Raw genomic sequence first — 24,323 nt, forward strand, 5'->3', positions numbered from 1 at the left:
TCTGTCTTCTCCCCCTCAACCACCCCTTTATCCATAGCAGCAACTTGCCTCCAATGCCACACTGCTCCAATTTGTGCAGCAGTCTTCCATGTGCAACAGTATCAAAAGCCTTTCTAAGATCCAAGTATATAATATCAAAGTTATTCCCTGCATCCAGTTCTTTTGTGACTGCATCATAGTATCCAATCAAATTGGTCAGGCAAGACTTCCCCTTAACAAAACCATGCTGTGTCCTAGCTATAACTGAAGTCTTGTCTAGATGATCCTGCAGTGCTTCTTTCACCAGTGCCTCCATTAATTTTCCGGGAACAGAAGTTAAACTCACAGGTCTATAATTACTTGTGTCAGCCTTTGATCCCCCTTTGTGAATTGGGGTCACATTTGCACATCTCCAGTCAATGGGTACCTCCCCTGAGTACAAGGAAGCTCTCATAATTATGGCTAAGGGTTTGCTTACCTCCTTTGCTGCCTCCTTTAATATAACTGGATAGATCCCATCCACCCCAGGTGCCTTTCTTGTGTTTATCTTCAACAATTTCTCCTCCACTTTGCTCTCAGTTATTACAAGATTCTCTAGCTTACTGCTAGAGTTGAATACACCTCTGGCATTCCCCTCGCTGAATAACCAATTAATATCCAATGGACCAATCTGATTCATCCCTTTCCTTCTAGAGTTTACATAGGTAAAGAACTCTTTTCTGTTTTTCTTTGCATCCTTTGCCAAGGATTTCTCATCATCTGCCTTAATCTCCTTTGTGACTTGGTTAAAGACCAGCTTATATCTATCATAGATGTTCATGTCACCCATTAATTTATATGTATCCTATGCATTTTTCTTCTCTGCCATATGTCTCATTAGTTCATCTAACATCCATTCAGGCCTAAACCTTGAACAATATTTCTTAGTTGGTATGTAAAGCCTAGTAACTTCCAAGATAAATTCTTTGAATGCTTCCCATTTTGAATTTGCTGTTGGTAACATCATCAGTTTTTCCCACTGTATAGAATTTAAATACTGTCTCAGACCATCGTAGTCGCCTTTACAAAAGCAAAAACCCTTCCCTTTACCCCTGATGGTAGTTACCTCTTTGAGTAAATCCCACTTCAGCACACTGTGATCACTGCCACCTAGTGGTACCTTTATCTGCAGATTCTTAATGCATGAAGAATTACTACTGATAATCAGATCAAGATGAATATGCTGATGTAGAAAACAGTCATCCAATAAATCCACAAAAGCCTTGCTAGTGTGTGAGTGACCAACCCACAAATTCCAGTCAATATCTAGGAAATTAAAATCCCCCATTATAGGACTCTCTTATTTCCCTGTACAGTTTCTTATTATACTCATCAGAGTCATTAGGTCTATAGCACACTCCTACTCTCAATTTTGATCTCCCAATGCTTATGTCACACCAAACTGACTCTACACTGCACTGTCTAGCGATGTCGACTGGCTTCACTTACTTGGATTTTATGTGTTTCTTAACTAATAGCATAACCCCTCCTCCCTTCCTATCCTGTCTATCCTTTCTGTACACATTGTACTCCCCAAATTCCAGTTCTGCATTCCTTATATCTGTGTGACACCACATCTCTGATATCCCAACAATATCTGCCTTTGATGTTTTGAGCAATACCTCAAATTCATCAAATTTATTTACCAAACTCCTAGCATTGGTGTACACGCAAGTATACATGCACCTGTTCCTATTCTTAGCTACCCTAATACAACCCATGTGTTTACTTGTACCGCAATGACTTCCAGCAGTTTCTGAAATATCCTGCATCTTGTTTTCCAGGCTGCTGCTCATTGCACATGCAGGTGACCAATAATCAAAGTAATTCCAAGTTATATACCATTGTGGTGACCTTTTATAATAATCATAAAATGTGAAACATCATAAAATTGAAAGCAGCCTGCTCTCAATGAAAGCATTGGAAGATGGCTCTACTAGGTACAATATTGGGCATCTTATGTATAACCTGAATGCATGTTGGATTCTTCAAAAAACTGGCTGGCATTTAGTGTTGAAAATGTGCCTATTATGGTAGGCCTAAAAATTGGAGTAGTAAGGGTAATAAAAGAAGAGATTGAGCACTTGATGATAACAGACTGTCCTTGTTATCTTATTAATTTGCATGCTAAAAGAGAGCTGCATGCCTTCTTGTGAAAGTTGGTGAATATTTGGTGGTCATTTACTACTATCTAGAAAGACGTGCCAGAAGAAAAGATATATTTAAACAATTTCAACTGATGTGTACCACTGAAGTAAAAGAGATTTGAAGCATGTGTGTACATATTAGCCACCTTTGGTTAAATATTTAACTGAACAGTGGTAACTTTTGACAAGTCTATTTAAAGAAGAGGTTAGAAGTGGTGAGAAAAGCTGTGTGAGAACCTTCCATAGTTAACAAATTGAAAAGTACAACATGCAATCACTAGCAAGTGCCACTGTCCATATCTAAATCCAGTTCATGAATCCAAAATAAGTCTTTAAAGATGACAAATTAATGAACTCCTCAAGAAACGTTTGGTGTAAGCAATCCTAGACAGGCCAGGCAAGCTGATATTCAATTCTAGGCATGTTATTCTCTCTTTTACAGAAAGTCAGTTCATGTTCCTCTCTCCTTGCTTGAATAAAGCAATTTGCTTGTTTCTTTTAAATATTATGTCAATGTTTGAAAATCCAAACGTAGCTCTTTAATCCACTGTATCTCACACCCATGTACCAAGGGTCATTATTCCTGAATGTATGAAGAATGTTAAGTGCAAATTTATTATACCAACAATTTTCAAATCTTCCAGTTCCATTTTAGAAATGGTTTACTACAGCAGAGTAAACCAGAAGGATGATTCCGATTCTACATTTCTTTTTGACATGTCTGACTTCACATTTCTGAAGAGGTGCACAGTCTGTAATAGTATCTTTCTTGAAGCAAACATAGTCAGTTGATGTCTAACACACAGTCCAAACAGAACTCCACAGACAGAAAAATCCTAAGTTAATGCTTGAAACCATACTGTACTAATAAGCAGTTCTGGGGCTGTATTTTAATATAAAATGTGTATTTTTTTTTCATTGAAATTTTTTTTCTAATGCAGTATGGACTTTACAAGGATCCTCTGCTTTTTCAGAAAAATCTACTATCTTCCTCCTCTTTTATGCAATGAACTGCTTTTTGTGAAAAAAACCTAGTGTTTTTTTTTTTTTCTGTTTTGTCCCAAAATTTTCCTGTTTTGGTCCTGCTTGCAATTGCCTGATTCTCAGCTTTTTGAAGGTTTAATTTTGGCAGCTTTAATGATAGAAGAAAAGCGTGGGTCACCAGAAGCGCATTGACAAAGATCCTGACATGCAAAACTTGCCACTCTCTGTGATCATCAATGAGGATATGAGGTACAAACTTGGATGAAGTGCATAGCATTCTCAAATCTTGTGTTAAAATTGATTGACATGTCCCATAAGAAATACCAATTTCATTAGCAAAATAAAATTGGATAGTAAATATCATCTAGTTGTATAAGATCATGAACATGAGCAATTGAATTATTTAATACCCCTGAACCCAACAATAGAAAAATTAATTTTTGAAAAGAACCAATGGCAGTCATCAATAAAAGAAGAAATATGCATGCTATCTACATGAAAAACGCATAAACATTGCTACACAAAAGTTGAGAATATATTTTAAAAGAAAGATTCATTTAACTTACCCAAATTTGTATCACGTCTACCTCAAAGTATGGTATTGGTGCATAATATACTGTGCATAGCAATCCTGATTCATAATAACTGCAATAATACACTAACCGTGTAACTGAAACTTTATTAAAATAGGAATAATATGGTATAAGATCGGATCAAATTAAAGCAATAAAATATACTGATTGTACAATAAAAACAACCGTAGCTTTCAGAGGCCACTGCCTCCTTTATCAACAGTAAGACTCAACTTGTCATGGTGCATCCTTAAATAACTGCAGGAGCACGGCTTGCAGCACGTGTTACCGTAGGAGCATGGGCAGTATCCTCCACACTTGCATTGAAACCAGAAATGGCTCAGGAGCATGCCAGTTGGAACTGTTCATCCTGTCCCAGAATTACGGTTTCAAAGAGGGGATGAATACAGATTCCCATCTCTATTAATGGTAGTATGCTCAGAAGAGCAAATCCGCAAACTCTCAAGCCATTTGCTGTTCCAAAATCTGTGCAAACGGTTGACTATAACAACATCGCCAGGTGAAATTTGGTGGTTCTCCTCCAAAAAATGTTCAGCCACAGCAGATTTCCCATAATCTGTGGCTTTTATTGCATTAATGTTCTCCCCCATATGATCTCTGAAACACCATTTTGTCTTGCCAACATAGCACTCCCCACAATCCGAGCATTTAATCTCATATATGATCCCACTTGTACTTTCCATGGGTACGGGATCTTTAACCTTTGACACGACTATGTGCAATCTTCGCCCTGGTAGTTGCACACAGTGTTTCTGACAAGCATGTAATACTCGAGCGATTCACTCAATTAAGCCTGGATATTAAGGGATTTCTGCAGTGGCAATGGGTGCAAATGTCTCTCTTTGTCTGTGTGCCACTTTCTGAACGTATTTATCCAAGATAGGAGATTAAATATGTCACAGCAGATCTCAGGAAATGTGGGTACCCTCAGAAGATCTTGGATGTACCATGACAACTTATCTTATTGTTGATAAAGGAGGCAGTCACCTCTGAAAGCTACAGTTGTTTTTTTTTTTATCACTTTTATTCCATATAGTGTAATTGCTATTCTTTATATTTTATTTTTGTTTTATCTTATTGCTTTTATTGTACAATCAGTATATTTTATTTTATCATTTTAATTCGATTCGATCTTATACTATATTATTCCTATTTTAATAAAGTTTCAGTTATACGGATTGGTATATTATTGCAGTTATTATAAATCAGAACATTCCCAACCTCAGAGGCCTATTTGAAGAACACAGCAATCCTACCAGTGGTGGAAGTATGTCTGAAAATTTTTTTTTTCATAATACTTTCAAGTATCTTCTGTGATTTTTGCTTAATATCCAAGACATCATTAAATCGCATAAATTTGAACTTCAATTTCATCTTTAAAAACTAAAAGTTAAATTCAGCAAAGCTTGAAGTGTAAGAGGAGTTAGAGACCCCAGTTATTTGATTCTTGGCCAGAAACTCTGAGACAGACGAGTGGTACTTTATCATTTGCAACAACTGAAAGTTTGTGGTTTTGATGAAGCAATTTCTTCCAAAGCTGTTCAGTAACATTTACACATTACTTAAGCTGGTTTACCAAGCATGATGGCCGACCGGGTTAGCCGGGTGGGCAAAGTGCCTACTTGGCAACCCAAAGGTCGCGAGTTCGAATCCCGCCTCGGGCTTGGATCAAAGTACTTCAAAAACCTTGGGAGGTGCATTATGGCCACAGAAGGCGATGCGCCAATAACTACCAAAAAAAAAAAAAAAAAAACCAAGCATGATGCAAACTCTTTGTTCTTTTAAATCACTTATTTCAAAAAGTGGCAGAGCATGTTCTGTACACCTTCACTAAACAGTTTTGCATTTATCACAGAAACAACACAGAATAGTACATGGAGGCAAAATACCACAAAAGTATACTCCATCACCAGTCTTTCCTAGCCTATAGAAATTCATATTGTTATAAGCAGCCTTGTGACCATTCTCATAACTTTTGGGTAACACCTTGTATATTATCAAATTTACTTTAACTTTAATGTTATTCATAATGATTTTATAGTTATTGAGGAGAATAATAATAAGAAGAAATACTTAAAGGTGTTCACAAAAAAATTTAAGTCCTTCAGGGAACGTTTTAAAAATTAATCAGTCCACATTGGATTTTTGACTGAGTCAGTAAACTAGACTGTTCACTACATAAAAATAATTGCAAAATGTATTAGTGGTTTAGAGAACTGTTATCTCACATGGGGCTCCACACAGTGTACAATTTATTGTTATGTAAACACTGAACTGTTAATTTTCACCAAATTATTTTCCCTTATAGAACATAAACTCATGATTAATAGCACATAATAGTCAAGCAGTCCCGTAATCAAATCAGTGAGCTATGGTTGGTAATTGGCGATTTTTTTTTTTTTTTAATACATAAGTTATTTTAAGCTGAAGGTTACTTTGTTTTATATATATATATATATATAATATGTTGTTTGAAAATGAAATGCACAAGGTATAATTCTTATGAGTTTTGGTATTTAACTATATAATACAGGCATACCTCGAATAACGAATAGGATGCGTTCCACGAAATTACTTCGTTAAGCGAAACTTCGTTTTCAGAGGTAAAAATACTATGGCCAGAATAGGGATACGTTCCTACGTAAAGAAAATGAAAAGCTTTTTTTTCGAACAAAGAAAAGTTTTATTAAATAAACATTCAACTTACATACAAAGTGAAATCACATTTTAAAATATGAGTCTAAAGTTGATTGCTTATGCTTTTTTTCTCTTTCATTTAGGCGCCTCCGTAGCCAGGTGGGAAGGAGCAGCAGTGCGTAGCACACGCTTCTTGATTAGACCGGGGTTCGAGCCCGTCACCACCAAATATGGAGAATGCGGAAAGGTCATGGAATGAGCACCGTATATCCCGGAGCAATATGGCCTTAGTTGCTAATGCTCCTAAAAAACCAAATAACAAACTCTTTCATTTAACAATTGCCTATACGGAGTTATTGCATTTAACACTGATCGCTTAACAATAAAACTTCTTCCTAAATCAGGATCATTTTCACTAAAAAAATTTAAACATTTTCAATGTCATTTAAGCAGCTTTTTAAATCTTTGTTTGTTAACACTTTTTCGGCAGGAACTTCTTTAACTTCGTCTTCATTATCTTTGTCTTCGTTGCTAACAAGGTTTTCTAAATCTTCCACTGAAAAACCATCATCTTCTGCATTCAATAAATTTCTAACATCCTCTTCATCGACATTTTCGAAACCTATTGATTGAGCCATCTGGATAACTTCATTTCTAATTTCTTGGATGCTATTTTCTTCTTCTAGTACAACTTCTGGCCATATTTTGCGCCAAACTCCATTTAAGCATTTCTTAGTGACTTCTTTCCAAGAACTATCAATGTTTTCAATTGCCTTTTTAATGATGTAGTTTTTCCAAAAAGTTTTAACTGTCATTTCCTCTTTATCCTCTAGTTCAGTTAAATTGCTTAATGTTCGACGCAGATAATAAGCTTTAAATGATGCTATCACTCCCTGATCCAATGGTTGAATCAGAGAAGTTGTGTTTGCTGGAAGAAACACAACTTTGACAGGAATGCATGTGTCCAACGTGTTAAGATCAGTAGGATGTCCCGGAGCATTGGCTAACAACAAAAGAGCTTTTTCTTCAAAGTTGTTTTTTTGACAATACCGTTTTACTTCAGGACAAAAGTGGTTAACAAACCAATCAGTAAATAACTCCTTGGTAACCCACGCTTTTCTATTTGCTTTCCATATTACAGGTAAATTCATTTTTATGTTACCTTTTAACGCTCTCGGATTTTCTGAATGGTAAACTAATAACAATTTTAATTTATAATCGCCAGAGGCATTTGATCGAAAGAGTAACATTAAACGGTCTTTAGCTGCTTTGAACCCAGCAGCTGGTGTTTCTTCAATAGAAATGAAACTTTTTGTTGGTAGCCGTTTCCAGAACAAACCGCTTTCGTCAACACTGAACACCAAATTTGGAAAATTTTCACGTTCAATTATTTCCTTTAGTTTTTCTGAAAACTTATTTGCGGCTTCTCCTGTTAATTTTACACTATGAACCCTGGCCCGTTTTTTAAATTTCTCGAACCAACCACGAGAAGCCCAAAAGTTTCCGTAATTTCGTCAGTTTGTTTAGATTTCAGGTGATTAAACTGGAATATTTTTTTAATGTTAAATGGGGCTTGAAATTGCGGACTTCGTTATATCGAAGCTTCGTTATCAGAGGTAACGTTAACCGAGGTATGCCTGTATTGGTATAAATACACCATAGTTAACCCATAAATTTGAACTACATAAGTAGTATAATTATGCCTTGTGCATTTCATTTTCAAATTACATTTTTTACCAACACCCTTTGGTAAATGCCTTCTATACTACTTATGTAGTTCAAATTTATGGGTTAACTTTGGTGTATTAACACCAAAATATTTTGTATATAGCAATTAATATTGAAGACAATTCAAGAAGACAATAAGATAGATTTATAGAAAAAAAGGTTAGTAGAAAAAAAAAAAAAAAATATATATATATATATATATACATATATATATACATACACAAAAAAAGGGAAAGAAGAGAATATAAATTAAAATATATACACAAAACTTATTAACTGTTACAATTAACTTTCTTTCCATATTACTCATTATATATATATATATATATATATATACACAGGAAACCCTTGATTAATGCGGTTTTAATTAGTGCGCAAAATTTTTTTGATACTATCCCCTTAATATATGCGTTATCAAATTTGATTAGTGCGCTGTTTTTTTCTTGCGGTGCTTGGCAATCACAACGGCGCCTAAAGCGGCAAATACGTGATACGCACTCACCAGGGTCTTCTAACTTAAATGAATGGGAATCGACTCCAAAATGCTCGACAGCAGCACCCCATACCACTCTGAAATTGAAATTTGCTCTGGTAACTCATATTCTTTTATTCTTTTATTATTAATATTAAACTTATTTAATATTATGATATTAAAGAAGCAGTTGAGAACATACACAAATCGTGGGAAGAAATGACGAACAGCTGCATGAGAGCTGTCTGGCAGAATCTTTTGCCTGAATGCGCAAATGATTTTTGCGGTTTCATTAATCCTGTCAACAAAGTTATTGATGAAATTACTACAATTGGAAAAGACCTCGGCTTTGAGGAAGTAGATTCAGAAAACGTTAGAGAATTATTGGAATCGCATTCAAAAGACTTAAGTAACGACGATCTTCTTGAAATTGAGCATCAACATGCATACGAGGAAGAAGACGAAAATGAAGCAGAAGAAAAGCAATTTGCTCCCAAAGAAATTTCATTCAAAAAACTTGAACTATTTAATACACTTTAAAAAGCAAAAGAACTCATACTAGAGATTGATCCAGATGCAGAGAGAAGCATGAACGTTCGTTGAGGGTTAGATAAGCAAATTGATTGTTATCGCAAGATCATGGAGGAAAGGAAGAAAGCTACCACTGTTCAATTGAAGTTAGATAAGTTTTTTTTGCAAAAAATAAAATTTAAATCATACTATCTTTTTTTAAATTTATTCCTTAATAATTTAAGAACTATGCAGTGCATTATAGGTACGTTGAGTAAGAAAAAATATATTTTTACAATTTCATAATTTTCAAGGATTCATTATAATTATTCCCATTGTTTCTTAAGTTTGATTAGTGCGGTTTTAATATGTGCGGTATATTTCAAGGATTCATTAACCGCACTAATCAAGGATTTCCTGTATATATATTTTTTTTTTTTTTTTTTTTTTTTTGTTGTTCACTGATAACAAGGGGAACTTTAAAGTAATTTTTTTTAGTACAAAACCTACCTTTTTTTATATATTTTAACAAGATTATCTTCTGTTTGAAGAAACCTTAATAATTTGACTTCTTATGTATTTTTAGAATGAAGCCACCCAAGCTCAGTTGGAGTCCTCCCATGTATGCCCAATTTGTGAAAAGGAAGTGGAATCTCCTCAGTTCTTGACAGTTCACATTAAACAGTATCATCCAAGTAGCCAATCACATACTTGTGTTCTCTGTGGTAAAACACTAAGCTCAGCAAGTTCTTTAGATCGACATATGCTTGTACACTCTGGTGAGAGACCTTTCAAATGCAAATTATGTGACATGGCATTTACAACAAATGGAAATATGCACCGACACATGCGCACACATAGTGAAAATGATGATGCTTGTGAAACTACTAGAGTAAAAGAAAACAAGCCAAAGAATTCTGTTAAGCGTAAACTGAGTTTAGCTTTTGATAGCTTATCATCGTCAAAGAAATCGGAAACCCTTTCAGAAGAACAAGATCAGCTGCATTGCCCTGTTTGCGGTAAAACATTCCTTTGTAATTATGGCCTTCAGACACACATGGAAACCCATCCTAATGATCCCATACGTTGTCAGAAATGTGGAGAAATTTCGAGTAATTATTCAGAGTTTACAATACACAAATGCAATTCTACAAAAGAAGAAAGTTTTGACACAACTCCTACTGAATCGATGCCAGCTGGTTTCAAAGAATTAGCATTTGTAGAATTTTCTGCTGAGAAGTTTTCTTTGATTGCTAAGTCATTCTGTGAGCATAACAGTAGACGTCCAAGTAGTGCCTTTCATAATTTTGAATGTCCAAGGTGCCTGAAAGCATTTCCTTGTGGAAGTGCTCTGCATCTACACAAGGTTGTACATACTGATAAAATAGGAACATACTGTCCAAGCTGCAGCTGTGATTTTCAAGCACCAGCATTTCTTCAGGTACACCAGTTAAAACATCGATCTGCAGAACACTGTACACAGAATGAAAGTTTAGTACAAGAAGTTAAAGCTAACGGAGAACTACAATCAAAGAAAGAGGATTTCCTTGCATTGCTTGAGCTACAAACTAAATCATCACAATACACTCTACTATCAAGACTTCAGACAAATACACCTAGAGAAGAAAACTTTGAAAATTTTTCTTATTTTATACATGGAAAACCTGAAAAAGTAGTAAGCAGACTAGAATCAGAAACTTCAAGCAGTGATTTTGCAGATATACAGTCAATCATCTCTCTGACATCAAAAACTCCTGTTATACCTAATATCAATCCTTCTTCATCATCATCTTCAGTAGTATGCCCAACATCTCCAGTACAAAGAACTTCATCAACATCATCATCATTCTTGCCAGAATCTCCTCTTGTTGCAGATTCAGCTAATGCCAGCCCAGAAACTCCGTCCAAAGATGACTCTAATCATCGTTCTAGCAAAGGAACAGATTCTGATGAAGTTGATGGTAGCCGTTCAAATGATGAAAATGGTGAATTTTTCTGTCAGGTTTGTAAGCAGTCATTCCGAAGTGCTAATGCACTAAAACGGCACAACCGATCCCACACTCAAGGAGGTGCCTCCTATTCTTGCCATATGTGTTCTTATAAAAGTCTAGATAAGAGTACCCTGATTCGTCATCTGAGAACACATAATGGTGAAAGACCCTTTCAGTGTGCTATATGCAAGTATGCTTTCACCACCAAAGCCAACTGTGAACGGCATGTAAGAAAAAGACATAAAAAACTTTCAAAACAAGAAATAAGAAGTTCTATGCAATATAATCCAAATATGGAACAGAAAACTTCAGACATCCTTCCATCTGAGGTAAATAGCACTGAGACTGTATGTAAATACTGCAGCGTGGATTTTAAATTCAATAGAGTACTCAGACATCATCTTCGATCATTACATAATAGTTGCAATAGAAAACCATTCTGCTGTAATATTTGCAAATTAGGATTTTCAACAAAAAACAATTGCATCAGACATGTTTTGAAGCAGCATCCCGATATGAAAGATAAAATTAGAAATGCCGTATCTCCTAATGTGCAAAGCGATGTGTCAGACCAGGAGTCACTTATACTAATAGATGAAAGTCCTGAGAAAAGCTGTTTTGATAGTAATAATAATTCTTCTGAGCCTTTAAATCTGACTTTAAAACCTCAAGAACATCTTAAAACAGATGAAAACCACAATTTTACCAATTCTGAGGACATCGATAGTGCAGTTCAGGGGTTAGTTAGTCTTGCTCAATCAAATATTCCTCAAGAAGAACCATTAGATTTAGCTGTTCATGCCATAGACTTGAGTATGAAATCTTCCACTCTTGGACTATTAAGGATGCAGTCAAAACCAACTAGTATATACACTGTTTCAAGACCTCCATCAACTGATGCTCATTTTTTAGACTTGTCAAATAAGTCTTCTAACTCATACATAGAACCAAGAGAAACATTAAATATTTCACATGACAGTACCAACAAACAGACTCCACCCTCCTCATCTGAAAATAAGCCTGATGCTTATAAAATGACATTTAAATTTGTAAATGACAGACTTTCCCCTCATCACCGGCCATTTGTATGTGTATATTGTTCTGCAAGGTTTACTTTAAAATCAAATATGGAAAGACACATTAAAAGGAAACATCCTGAATTTGCAAGACCAACCCGTAGTCGTAATTTTATACCTTCACTTACACCAACTGTACAGAAACCTAGCATACAAACTCTCTCCACTAAAACTAGAGATGCCCTTAGGGAAGTTCTTAGTAGTAAGGTCAGTTCTCAGTTTGCACAGGGTAATGAAAAACCTCTTGAAGCTTCATTAGAAAATCCTACACAGCTAGCATATTTGCAACATTCTGTAGATAAAGAAGAAAAGAATATGGCAAACTACCAGTCTGTTGATCTCAGTCAGAAGAGCGAAAAAATGAAAAATATTTCAGAACCCATTCCATGCAATAGTCCAGAGCAATGTGTAACATCCAACTTTAGCAGTGATGGTGAAGAACCAGAGAATTTGGCTGATTTAGCTAGTGTTTCTTCAGTTATACATACAGCAAATTCTCAAGAATTCAAGCAATATTTAGCAGCAGGCGATTCAGAAACAAGCAACACAGTAAGAAATGAAAATAATGAAAATGTGCTTTCTGATGTTAACAGTGAGGCTTTCCTTGGCAGCAATAGTGTGACTGGTAATAATGGCAAGAAACGAAGTTCATACACTGAATCTCCAAACAGTGTATTTTGTCCGTTTTGCTCAAGAAAATTTCCATGGTCAAGTTCTCTTCGTCGACATATTTTAACACATACTGGACAAAAACCCTTTAAGTGTCCCAGGTGTCCCATTTGGTTTACTACAAAATCAAACTGTGAAAGACACTTGGTGCGTAAACATGGGCGTAATGGGGATACAGCTACCCGCAGTGTTCCTGAAAGGCCTTACAAGTGTAATTTATGCCCAAGCAGTACATTTTCAACCCAAGGAAATTTAAAAAAGCACTACTATTTAAAGCATTGGGCAAAGCGTTTCATTGGAAGGAGCCCAAGAATGAGTGAAAGTGAACTTTTAGAACTTGCTGATAGCGATTCAGATAACATATCAAATTTTTCAGAGAACAGAGAACAAACAGAGGATCAATTTTATCGGTTCTTTTGTCAGAGCTGCAACAAAAATTTTGGCAGTGCTGAAGAACTTGGATTGCATACAGAGGAACATTCCAGTCTTACATATCAGTGTCATGTATGTAATGACGCATTTACAAATAGACAGGATTGTTTGGATCATCTTAAATGTCAACATCTTATAGATCCACAGATTGCTGAAACTGGAAATTTTGATATAAATTTGATACCTGAAGCTGCAAACGACAAATTTGAGGTCAATACTGATAACTCTAAGTCTCTACTGCAAAATGAAATGCTCAATTCAAGTATTATATGTGTTCTTTGCTTCCAGTATTTACATTCTACTGCTGAGTTACAAAAACATATGGAAATACACTTAAAGGATTCCTATCCAAACAGTCAAGAAAACCTTCTGCCTCAAAATTGCTGCTCCCAGGAAGCTAGTCAACTTAATTTTTCATTAATAAATAAGAAGGAAAAATTAACAGATTTAAAAAAATCGCATCCAAAGAAGCAAATTAAGAACTCTCTCTTATATCTCCTTCCTGGCAAAAGCACCCTTGCATCTTCTTCCAAATCTCATCATGGCACAGCAGATGGGTCTGTTGACCTCAGAACATCTGCCTCATCTGGTAATAAAGAAACTGCACATAGAGATGCTGATGACACAGATTTGATTCAAAGGCTTTTGGACATTCATGACTCAAAAATGATTGATGAAATGCTCGAGTCTGCTGATTCAGCTGCCCGCCTTCTAGGAGTTAAAGAAGTATAACAGAAAAATCATCCGCAAAAGGTTTTTTTGTATTTAAATATAATTTCTGATAACTAGATTGTTTAAATGCAATAGTTAACAAAATTATCACATGTAAAGTCAGTCCTGTGATAATTATGAGACCATATCATTGTTTGTTTGTTTTTTTTGTAGATTTTCATCACATTTTATTACAATATCTGTATGCTCTCTGTCAGTTTATATTTTCTTTGTTATGCAACAAGTTAAGTTTTACTAAGGCTTCATTTGAGTCTTTATTAACTTAGTTAACAATGTGCTTTCCACATTCCACAGTCTCTTCAAGAGATACATCTGTTTATTTGCATGTAATTGAATTCCATTGGTGCTAAAGTTTGCTTGTATCTTTGATAAATTCATGTATATTTAGCTCCTTACTGTTGTGTTGATTTGAATATCTTATTCATAGTTGCATATATGCTGAAAAAGTATTGTGTTTGAAAGGGAGTTTTTTCCATTCTCATCCCTGAAGTGTGTTAATCCTCAGGGTATATTCGTTCTACAGATTAGTGCAGCAAAAAATAGGAATCCGCCTCTGCTGCAGTGGATTTTCATACATTCCATTTGTATATTAAAATGAAGCTGACATAAATAAAATACCAAGTGCATTATTTTGCTAAGATATAATCAAGCCTTGGCAATTAACAGAAAGCAAGTATTGTTTTTAACTATCATAAAATAAAGAATTTGTATTTTTATTTTCTAGTATTGTACGTTTTATTGGCTTTTCACGAAGGTTAGAATAAAACCAGTGATAATCACAGACTTTCTTAAATAATGATTAAAATATGTTAATTATGTTTAATTTAAATTTTTAATAATCTTTTGTTTCATCTCTCTCTTTATCAGTTAGCTATTGTATTACTAGTCGGACTAATCATGATATTCTTTTTACTATCTTCTCATTTATGGCACTTTTTTAAAGCTAACTATACATTGAATTATCATACTGCCCTTTTGGTTTCCTGACTTTTTCTGATAAGTTTATGTTACATTACCCAAAAATGAAGAAAAAATTAACTGCCTTGTTCTATGACACATAAAAGCATTCAAATTGTGAGTTACACATCACAAAATAAACAAGGATGGATGAGCCTTCCTATTGTGGGAGGATAACAGAACAAGGGTAGATTCAGCCTTTATGTTTGTTTTGGGGGTGGAGATGCAGCATGGGAATGTTGTCCTGTTTACAGATAATGCAAAAGCACAACATACAAAAATATGCTATTCAAATTATCTCAGGGGTACCTGAGTGCCTGATTACCTTTATGTTTTGGGGATGCAGTGTGGGAATGTTGTTCTGTTTACAGATAATGCAAGAGCACAACATACAAAACCAAACTATTGGAATTACCTCAGGGGTAATTATCTCTATTATCCCCTTCTGAATCCACCCTTACAAATATGTTAGTAAGCAATACTTTTTGGCAACTTCTATGATGCAATTCCTACACTTTCTAAACCTTTTAGGAGTGAAGTAGTCATCTTTTCATGTAATTTTCAATTTGGAAAGCTGTTTTTTGTAGTTTTTGAGGGTGTAGAGAGATGTATCTATACTTTATTGAAGAATATTGTCTCTGGAAATATCAGCTAATTTTCATTATTTAATGCTATGTACACTAGTAACATATGCATTTTGCTCCTCTTCGCAACCAACAAAAACACATGCCCTGCTTTATTAAATGTTTTCTCATTCACATTGCTTTTTAGTAAGTGAAACGTAGATAAATGAAATACATACTGTATTTGCTTATTATTTTTTAATTTCAGAATAATTAGGCAAATTATGTATAGTAATCTCTCTCTCGACTTTATAACTGACCAATATTTTAATCACTGTTCACTTGTAAATATCATTATCATTTCTAGAGAAAGTAACTGTGTAAGTATGAGAGAAATGTAGGGTGCTGCTGAAATTTCATTACTGGGAACATTTAAGATACTAAGATTTTTAGGTTAAAAAAATCACCACAAATTAGTATTTTCTTAATCATATTAATAAGAAAATTAGATAGCATTAGCAGTATAATTCTGTCAGTTAGTGTAATTGATTAAAAAAAAAAGAATTAAAACAGTAATCATTATGTGTTTTGTTACATTCTTCAGAGATGTGCTTGAGTCAATGTTAATAATTATACATAATGCAGTACAGTAAAATGTATTTGAATTGTAATTGTTATCATTCATCATCATTTATGTGTAGACAGATGTATATGTTTTTGTTAAGAATATTATGCAAGGGAAACAGAATATATGTTTTGAATTATCTTTTAGGTCATTTATGTTATTTGAAAGAAAACATAATGTACATAAATATATAATGTAAAGAAAAAAAAATCCTCTCTTGTGTGTTTATATGTACACACATTTCTGAAGCTTCTTGAAGCAGTTGTGGATTGGTCATTTTAGAGTTTATCAGCTTGAATTTATTGCTATATTTTATGGCAGGTTCTTATTTAAAAGAGAAAAAACCTAAATATCTAGATATATATCTCAATATAAGCAGTCATAATTAATGTAATGGAGAAACTATAGGCTCTAGTTTCATTACAGGTTTAATAAATTATGAATAAAATTCCTTAATTAGACAATATTTAAGATCTCTAGCTGTTAAAATCTAGAGTAAAAATTTAAATATAAGCAGTCATAATTAATGTAATGGAGAAACTATAGGTTCTAGTTTCATCACAGGTTTAATATTTTATGAATAAAATTCTTCAATTAGGGAATATTTAAGATCTCTAGCTGTTAAAAACTAGAGTAAAAACAGCACATAAAAGTATAAAGCCATAGTGAAACACAAGTATGTATTCACGTCATTTTTTATTAGTATTGTAAAATGCACCTAAAGAATTAGCTTTTAAGCTTAATATGTAGACTTGAATAAGTAAATCGACAGCTTAATTTTTTTTTATGAGCGACAAATATCCTGTTTAAGAAAATAACAATACTTTTCACATTATACTATTTTAATATTATATTAAAAATAAAAATTAATTTTCCTGTTATAGAAATCAGTAATTAATACATTAATTACCTAATAAGGTAGTATAGTATTAGTATACTATATAGAATTTAACAAATAAGTGCAGATTCACTTAAAATGCTCATAGTAGCAGCACATGTTTTAAGCAGACTTTGTGTTTTAATAAGGATTTCCATTCTTTGAAAAATAGATCTGATCTCTTTTTAGAAGTGCTCATGTTTGTTTTTTTAGGCTGGCGAAATTATTTTGAAGTTGGCTTAAATCTAAATGCAGTAGTATTATTAATTTACCTTAATATTTCATGAGCAATCACTGCAGATAATTGTTAAGTTCTTTTATTTTTGTGATGGCTCCACATTATTTGAATGGTTCCATATTATCTTAAAGCATTGTACATTCCCCTGATTTAAGCTATTGTTTCAATTTTACAGTTTACTTAAATATTACTTAAATACTTAAAGTTTATCTGACTCTCTGTGTATATTTTTCTTTGATACCTAAAACTGATAAACTTTTTTAGTTTTTATATTAAGCATAATACTGATACTCCAACTGATTGGTGACAATTCTAGAAATATCTGATATTGACACATTTTTTGCAAATCATCTCCATAATACAAAATAGGTTTCAAAGCAATTATTTTTTCATTTGCTTTGATATTATTTCTAATATACAGTTGTTAGATACTTGAAAAGTGTGTAATTCTTTTCTTTACTCTATATTTATATTCATTTTTTCCCCAAAATTGAGTGCTTTAGCATTCAAAATAAGTTTAAATAGCTTTTAGCTATTGCTTATTGCCTAAACTTGTCATCTTATAATAGTTTCAGCACAGTGACCATTTACAAAGCTTTTAACTGTAATTTTAAAATAGCATTCATGTGTAAATCTAATTTTTACTAGCTATTATACACACACATATAATTATGCATAAAATGTAGTATAGTATAGTGAATTTAAGGTCTATATTATAATACAGTTTTTGAGTACTTTATTTACTACAAATAATAAGTTTGGCTTTTTTTAACACAAATATATTTTTCCATTTTTCTCAGCTGATAGAAATTCATCATAAAAAAAAGTGTGTCAATGATTTGTATAAATATAGGCGGTGGGAAACAAATTATTTGTTTTAAGCAAACGGTACTTTCATCAGGTGACTGTACAGTATATAACCACTGATGCTTTGGGTTACATATTTTAATTTGTGTTATTGATATGTGGCTGCATTAAATGTTGCTTTTTCACTAAGTGTTTACTGACTGGTAAGAATGGTTATGTTCTGCACTCACTCATCTGCTCTCCCTCCTTCAAGGTAGATTTTTTGGACACTCTCACTGCAAAAATTTTATTAGGGTGATAATTGTTGAAAACATAATTGAAACTTATGCATAAAATAGAACTTATAAAAAGTTCGAGTAAGAATTTTTTTATTAGAACAGCATAAAACAATAATAGCATTTTTCATAAGGTGTGAATCAGTTTCATTCATCAAATACCCTCCTAGTAAAATTTTCTAAATACAAAATTTTTGCAGTGGGGCTGCCCCATTAATGTACCCTGAAAGAGGGAGAGCAGATCAGTGAGGGCAAACACATATCCACTTTCGCCAATCAGTATTATTACTTCTAGAGGGAAATAAATATGCATGATATAGAATATTAAAAGTAATTGAGTATTGAAAGGATCAGTTTTTATCTATTTCTGTTTTGCATTAGTCTTGTTTTTTTTTCATTTTTTTCCTGGGTTTTATGTTTATATGATCAGATATTATGGTTTTAAGAAAATTCTGAAAAGTTATGAATCCTTTATATAAACAGTGACTTCATTTTGATTTATCTCCTCTTTCAGTGCCACACAATTTATATAAAATATGTAACTCCAGTTATGCTTTCTAATCGAAGGTCCTGTGACACGGGTAAATGGTTTAAGCACACGTAATTATATACTTTAGTACCTTTTATGACCTTTTGTTGTTATCTTAATCATGTAAAATTAAATGAAATAATTTTTATTATATATATAATTATTGTTTACTTCATTTTACCAATCATTCGCAAAGTTTTTAGCCTTTATGCATATTATAATTAGTTGGATATCTGTGCTGTATGTACATCACTGTACATGTACAATATACTGTGCTGTATGCACAAGTACATACAGCACAGATTTCTGAGCTAATGTGCTAAGTTAAAAAAAAATCTTCAAGAAAACTTCTTTATTTTTAGAATAAATTTTTGATTACGTTTTGAGCAAAAAAAAGTTCATAATAAATCTCACCTATTTGGCTAAAAGAGCTTAATAATGGTTTAAAATATTTTTGTTTAGAATATATATATGTAGATATCTTTAATTTTATCTACCATTTATTATATGAATGTAAAGTGGGACCAGAGAACAGTACCTCAAATTGTTTTATTTAAAAAAATCTGCATTATTAAGCCATGTGTGATCAGCAATTTGTTAACATTTATATACATATCACTGGCAATAAAGCAAATTTAGTGAGATATGTCATTAAATGTGTCAGAGTCGGTGCATAAATGCACAGACTCTAAAAATATTTTATGATAATAGCAATACAATGTACAGCTTTGTTCTTTTTACTATTTCTCTATGTAGAATGAACCAAAGGCTAAAAAAAGTTGAAATGAGCAAAGATAAACTTGTTAATGTTTCTCTACAGTAAAAAATGGACCAAGTGTATTTTTTAAAAATGAATAAAAAAAAAGGAATTGCAATGGTTACTCAGACTTAAAACTACAAGTAAAACTGATATATTTCCTGCATATGATATTCATATAGGAGTTCATTTAATGACCTTACATAACTTTTTAGTTTAGTTTAACTTTACTAAAATCCTAATAGTAAGCTGATGAAAGCAAGATGCCAGTTTTTCAGCTTTGATAAAGAATTTAGAGTTAAACTATTATTTTTGTAATTTTTTTTTTATGTGTTAAGGAAAGTTTCTTGTAATTGAGTGGATTTTTATAAACCTTTTGCATTTTTGAAATGCAAAAAACTTATTTGGTTCCTCACCATCACAACTAGCTCATAAAATGCAACATGAATAGATGAGAGGAGGCAAGCAACTCTTTTTTTCCATTTTTCCTATGCCTGGGAACCTTTCACAGCATCCTGTGACTTTGGTTGGAGGCATTATTTTCATGTTTGAATAAACTTTGTTATCCTAAAAATTATACTCTTACGTGTTTAAGGCTTTTTTTTTTTCTGTTTATCTTTGTGTGTGGTTGAGATGGAAGTAACAATAAGTCACAAAACTGCAATCTTCTAATTAGCAATTAAGATGTAGTTTTGTAACTTATTGTTAGCCTTTAAATAAATTATGAAAAATATATTTCATAATATCTAAAGATAAAAATAGTAAATACGAAAGGATGCCGACTAATTTAGTGTGATACTGTCTAAAACATTGCTTACTATCTTTATCTTTTGATATGAAATTTTATATATAAAGTTTTAAGGCTTTTTCTTAAAAGTGAAAAACAAGGACAATATCATAGTAATTGCCAATCACTTTATATTAGTAAATCAGTTTAAATAAAATTCATTGTTGTCTTAAATGTGAGCTGAATTTCTGAGCAGAATATCATAAAATTAAATACTCATAAAATATTATTCATACTTTTCCATTCCATAATTTTCTGAGTATAGGCAAGAGAGTTTTTGAAATTTCTTTAACTGAAACCCAGTTAAAATTAAAGTAGGAATTTTTTCAGTTTCATCACATCTTCAGGTTTTTTTTCTTTTTTTAACATATAGTACTTGTGATGTTAAAATTTTTTAAATATTTTCTTCTGACAATGCTTATGAAGATAAATATGAGGATGGGTATAATTCCTAAGCATCCATCCAGCTCTTTACAAATATTACGGTTTTTCACGTGAACAGTAACTTAAGGTTTTCAGTTTAACACTTTTTGCAAAAATTATAGTTGCTGTATATAGTAACTTATCTTTGGATGATATTTGTGTTCTAAAGTAACTGATGCATTTAAAAATGATATGCCGTCCATACTGTTACTCTGATTAAAGCAGAAACTATGGTTACCAGGTACTCCCCCCCCCACCACTGTCTATCAAATATTCATATCAGGTAATACCGTTCCATCTTTTTTTATGTATTAAGTGCCTTTATTATCAAAGTTATAATTTAAATAAATGTATATGAATAACTGTATGAAATTCTTGAAATGCAAAGCTTTTCTGAATCATTCAATACCTCAATAACATGAGAGTTACAAAATATATGTATATCCAACAAAGTTCACTGGAGGTGATTTAATATAAATGTCAGGGAAAATAAAAAACTGAAGGACATTGAAAGAAATTTTAAAGCATTTTTCACATGCAGTGTATATAGAAATTATGCTTTATGTAAATTTTAAATGATAAGAATGACCAGGTTGCACAATAAAAGCTATAATAGGAATTCTATGGGACCACATTCACTACAGAACTTTTCTAGAATTTGTATGTTATTTTTCCTGCCTTCTCTTTGTCAAGAACTAATTTATATTCTTGATCACATAGAAAAAGTGGCAATTAATAGCTTCTATTTTGTCCAAAACTGTACTCTTGAAATTAAATACTTGTAATATTTTGTATAGTATGAGTGCACATATTGTCCAAGTAATTTTGAGAATGAATATTAAGTTTCACCAATGTGATAATAGTGTATTCATTAGCTTAACATTGATCCTGTATTAAATCATTCCCATATGTAGTAAAGTTTGTGTTAATATTTACCAAGCAAATTTGTTTTTGCTGATGAAAATAGCTTTGTAGTATTTAGAAGTGTGAAGTGAGAGTTTTTCGAATTATTGCTGCTTGTTAACCATTGTGTGTTTGCTAAAGAGAATTTAAAGATATTTATTTTTATCATTTCATACTCTGTTAACCATATTCTAAATAATTATATAATGACATGCCTTAACAGCTAAGAACATCAGTACCTCCTTTTGCTAGTCGGCTTGTGTTTATGTTTACATAATTTCTATGCACAAATATATATTTGCAATGTATAAATTGAGTGCTAGTTGTTTTGGGCTGTGGTATACCGATAAGAAATCACTTAGAATTAGTATAAAATATCACTGCTCATAAGTGCACTAATCTGTTTACTCTTGTGACAATCATTGCTCACGTTGTTGTTTCTCTTTATTATAATAAAGCATGCTACAGATTCCAATAAAGTTTGTAAATGTTTTGAAGTGTGTTTTTCTTTACATTGCTTCACTACTCTCTGTATATCACATCAAAAAATTCTTTTAAGCTCTTGAGGTAAGTCTTTGACTTCCGCATCTGAATAGAAATGATTCTCTTGTACATATATTAAAAAAAAAGTTAATAGTGAAATTTCTTTTTTTTTTGTTTGTTTTATTTGAAATATCGTAAAAAAAAACAAATATAACATTCTTAAGACTAGCAACTTTTCCAAAACCATCAGCAGTCACAAATTGTTATGTTTGTGTGGTATGGGGATGTAGGGGAGTGACAGATCCAGAAACTTAAACACTTATGTGTCAATGATTTTTCTAGGTTTGTACAAGAAATTAGAAAAGGAAAAATAAACTTTTACCTGTTCTGCACTGGACTGATAGATCTTTCATACAAGTACTCTACCTTCACAAGTTGCTTCTGTGTCATATTATTTCAAATAATCAGAATTTTGTTTACCTAATCTATGCTTTCACACCAGGATTTCTATTAGAAGGGGAAAAAAAACAGTTTTTTGCTAATAACATAGTTAGGTACACTACAATTTCATAATAGGTTAATGTGTATCACAGTACACTCATTATTTTTAAGTACTACAATGCATTGCAAAGTTGTAAAAAGTTTACCATTGGAGATCCTAAGACTTTTTGTTATCGCCCACAAATTGGATTTTTCCATTAATTGCAAGAATTGCTACTTTATTGACCACACTCTTTTTCTTTAATTCTTTGAGCTCTAATATACATTACTGTTTATTGTATGGGTACACACAAGGATTGTCATTTAAAAACATTTCAGACATTTTTATTTTCGAAAAATTTCTAAAAATCACCTTCAGTATTTAAACATGTACTTAATTCTTCACTAATCTATATATTCTATCATCAAAAAAATTCTTTCAGCTGTTGAAGTGTGAACTATTCTTTGACAGCTGCATTTAATTCAAAGTTCCAGTAGAAATGATTCTCTTGGATGTACGTCCAAGAGTTTGATTAATCAAATGCACAGAAATTCAAACATGCTAGCTTATAACAAGGTTTACTTTTTATAATTCATAAAAGAATGTTAGCTGTGTTGGTTGCTACTCAAAAACTGCTTTGGTAACTTTCAAGTATGCAGTGGAAGCATCAATCTCAAAGAGCAAAAAATGTCAATCCAAATTTCTGATGGAAAAATTAGGGGCCATTTTCTTTTACTACTGTGGTCTTTGTTGTTAATTTAAAGAACGTGATGCCAACATTAACATGAATGGTATACTGAAACATTTAAAAGTGTACCTGTACCTTTGTATCCCAATAAGCCAGGATGCAGAATTTTGAGCTCATGGAAACATAAGTTTTTTGGAAATTTTTATCGTCTTGTTGATTAATTAACATATTAAATTGTGTTTTTTAAATAGTCTTAGTCATTTATGTTAGCTTATTTTTAAATTCAGCTAGTGATTTTGTAAATTATGGCTTGCCATTCGTACTGCCATTATATCGGTGTTTTGGTGCGAATATCATAGCATATGAATAGTGCAGAGGAATAGTAGGGATTTAATTGACATAAATAAGTAGCTCAAAGGCTCTAATCACTTGAGCATATATCTTTTTTGTGTTTATCTAAGGAATTTTTACTTTTTAGCAAGAATATAACTAATTTAACTTTGCAATCGTTACTGCATAGTATAATGTATATCTTGAACTTGATAGCATAAGGTATAACATAAAACTAGATAGTGTAATACGTATCACTGAATTCGGGAATCTATTAGTTTAGTGTAGTCTACTGTCAGTTAAATTTATTAATTTTCATTGTTAATTAATTAAATTGGATTTAACGGAAATCATGCTCCAGATTGGACAAGGCTACAGCAGCAAAGCAACGGGCACAAAGTAGCAGGAGTGCTGTGACTCAGAGAACTAAAGGGGCGGTTCTCCATAATGTGCAACTTATTATTATTATTATTATTAGCCATATGGTGCAAGGAAGCCTTAGGCTTATACTGCACCAGCCAAAAAAAAAAAAATAAAAATTCTGAATTACCCCAAGAGAGAGAGAGAGAGAGGTAGAAGGGAATCACCAAGAAAGAGAAGAATGATGATAT

The 24,323-nt window shown here is 32.6% G+C and overlaps 1 protein-coding gene across 1 annotated transcript in view; it reads left to right on the forward strand.

Annotated features, from left to right (window-relative positions):
• LOC150082867 (ras-responsive element-binding protein 1-like) overlaps positions 1–13,997 on the forward strand; it is a 54,442-nt gene extending 40,445 nt beyond the window's left edge. Inside the window, exon 5 of the mRNA XM_090378303.1 lies at positions 9,676–13,997. Within this exon, the coding sequence (XP_090234429.1) occupies positions 9,676–13,989 (4,314 nt within the window). The 3' untranslated portion in view covers positions 13,990–13,997. The remainder of the gene's footprint in view (positions 1–9,675) is intronic.
• The last annotated feature ends 10,326 nt before the right edge of the window (positions 13,998–24,323 follow it).

This window comes from Mastigoproctus giganteus, chromosome 7 (genome assembly GCF_048544385.1).
Source record: "Mastigoproctus giganteus isolate SK-2022 chromosome 7, ASM4854438v1, whole genome shotgun sequence".
NCBI lineage: Eukaryota > Metazoa > Arthropoda > Arachnida > Uropygi > Thelyphonidae > Mastigoproctus > Mastigoproctus giganteus.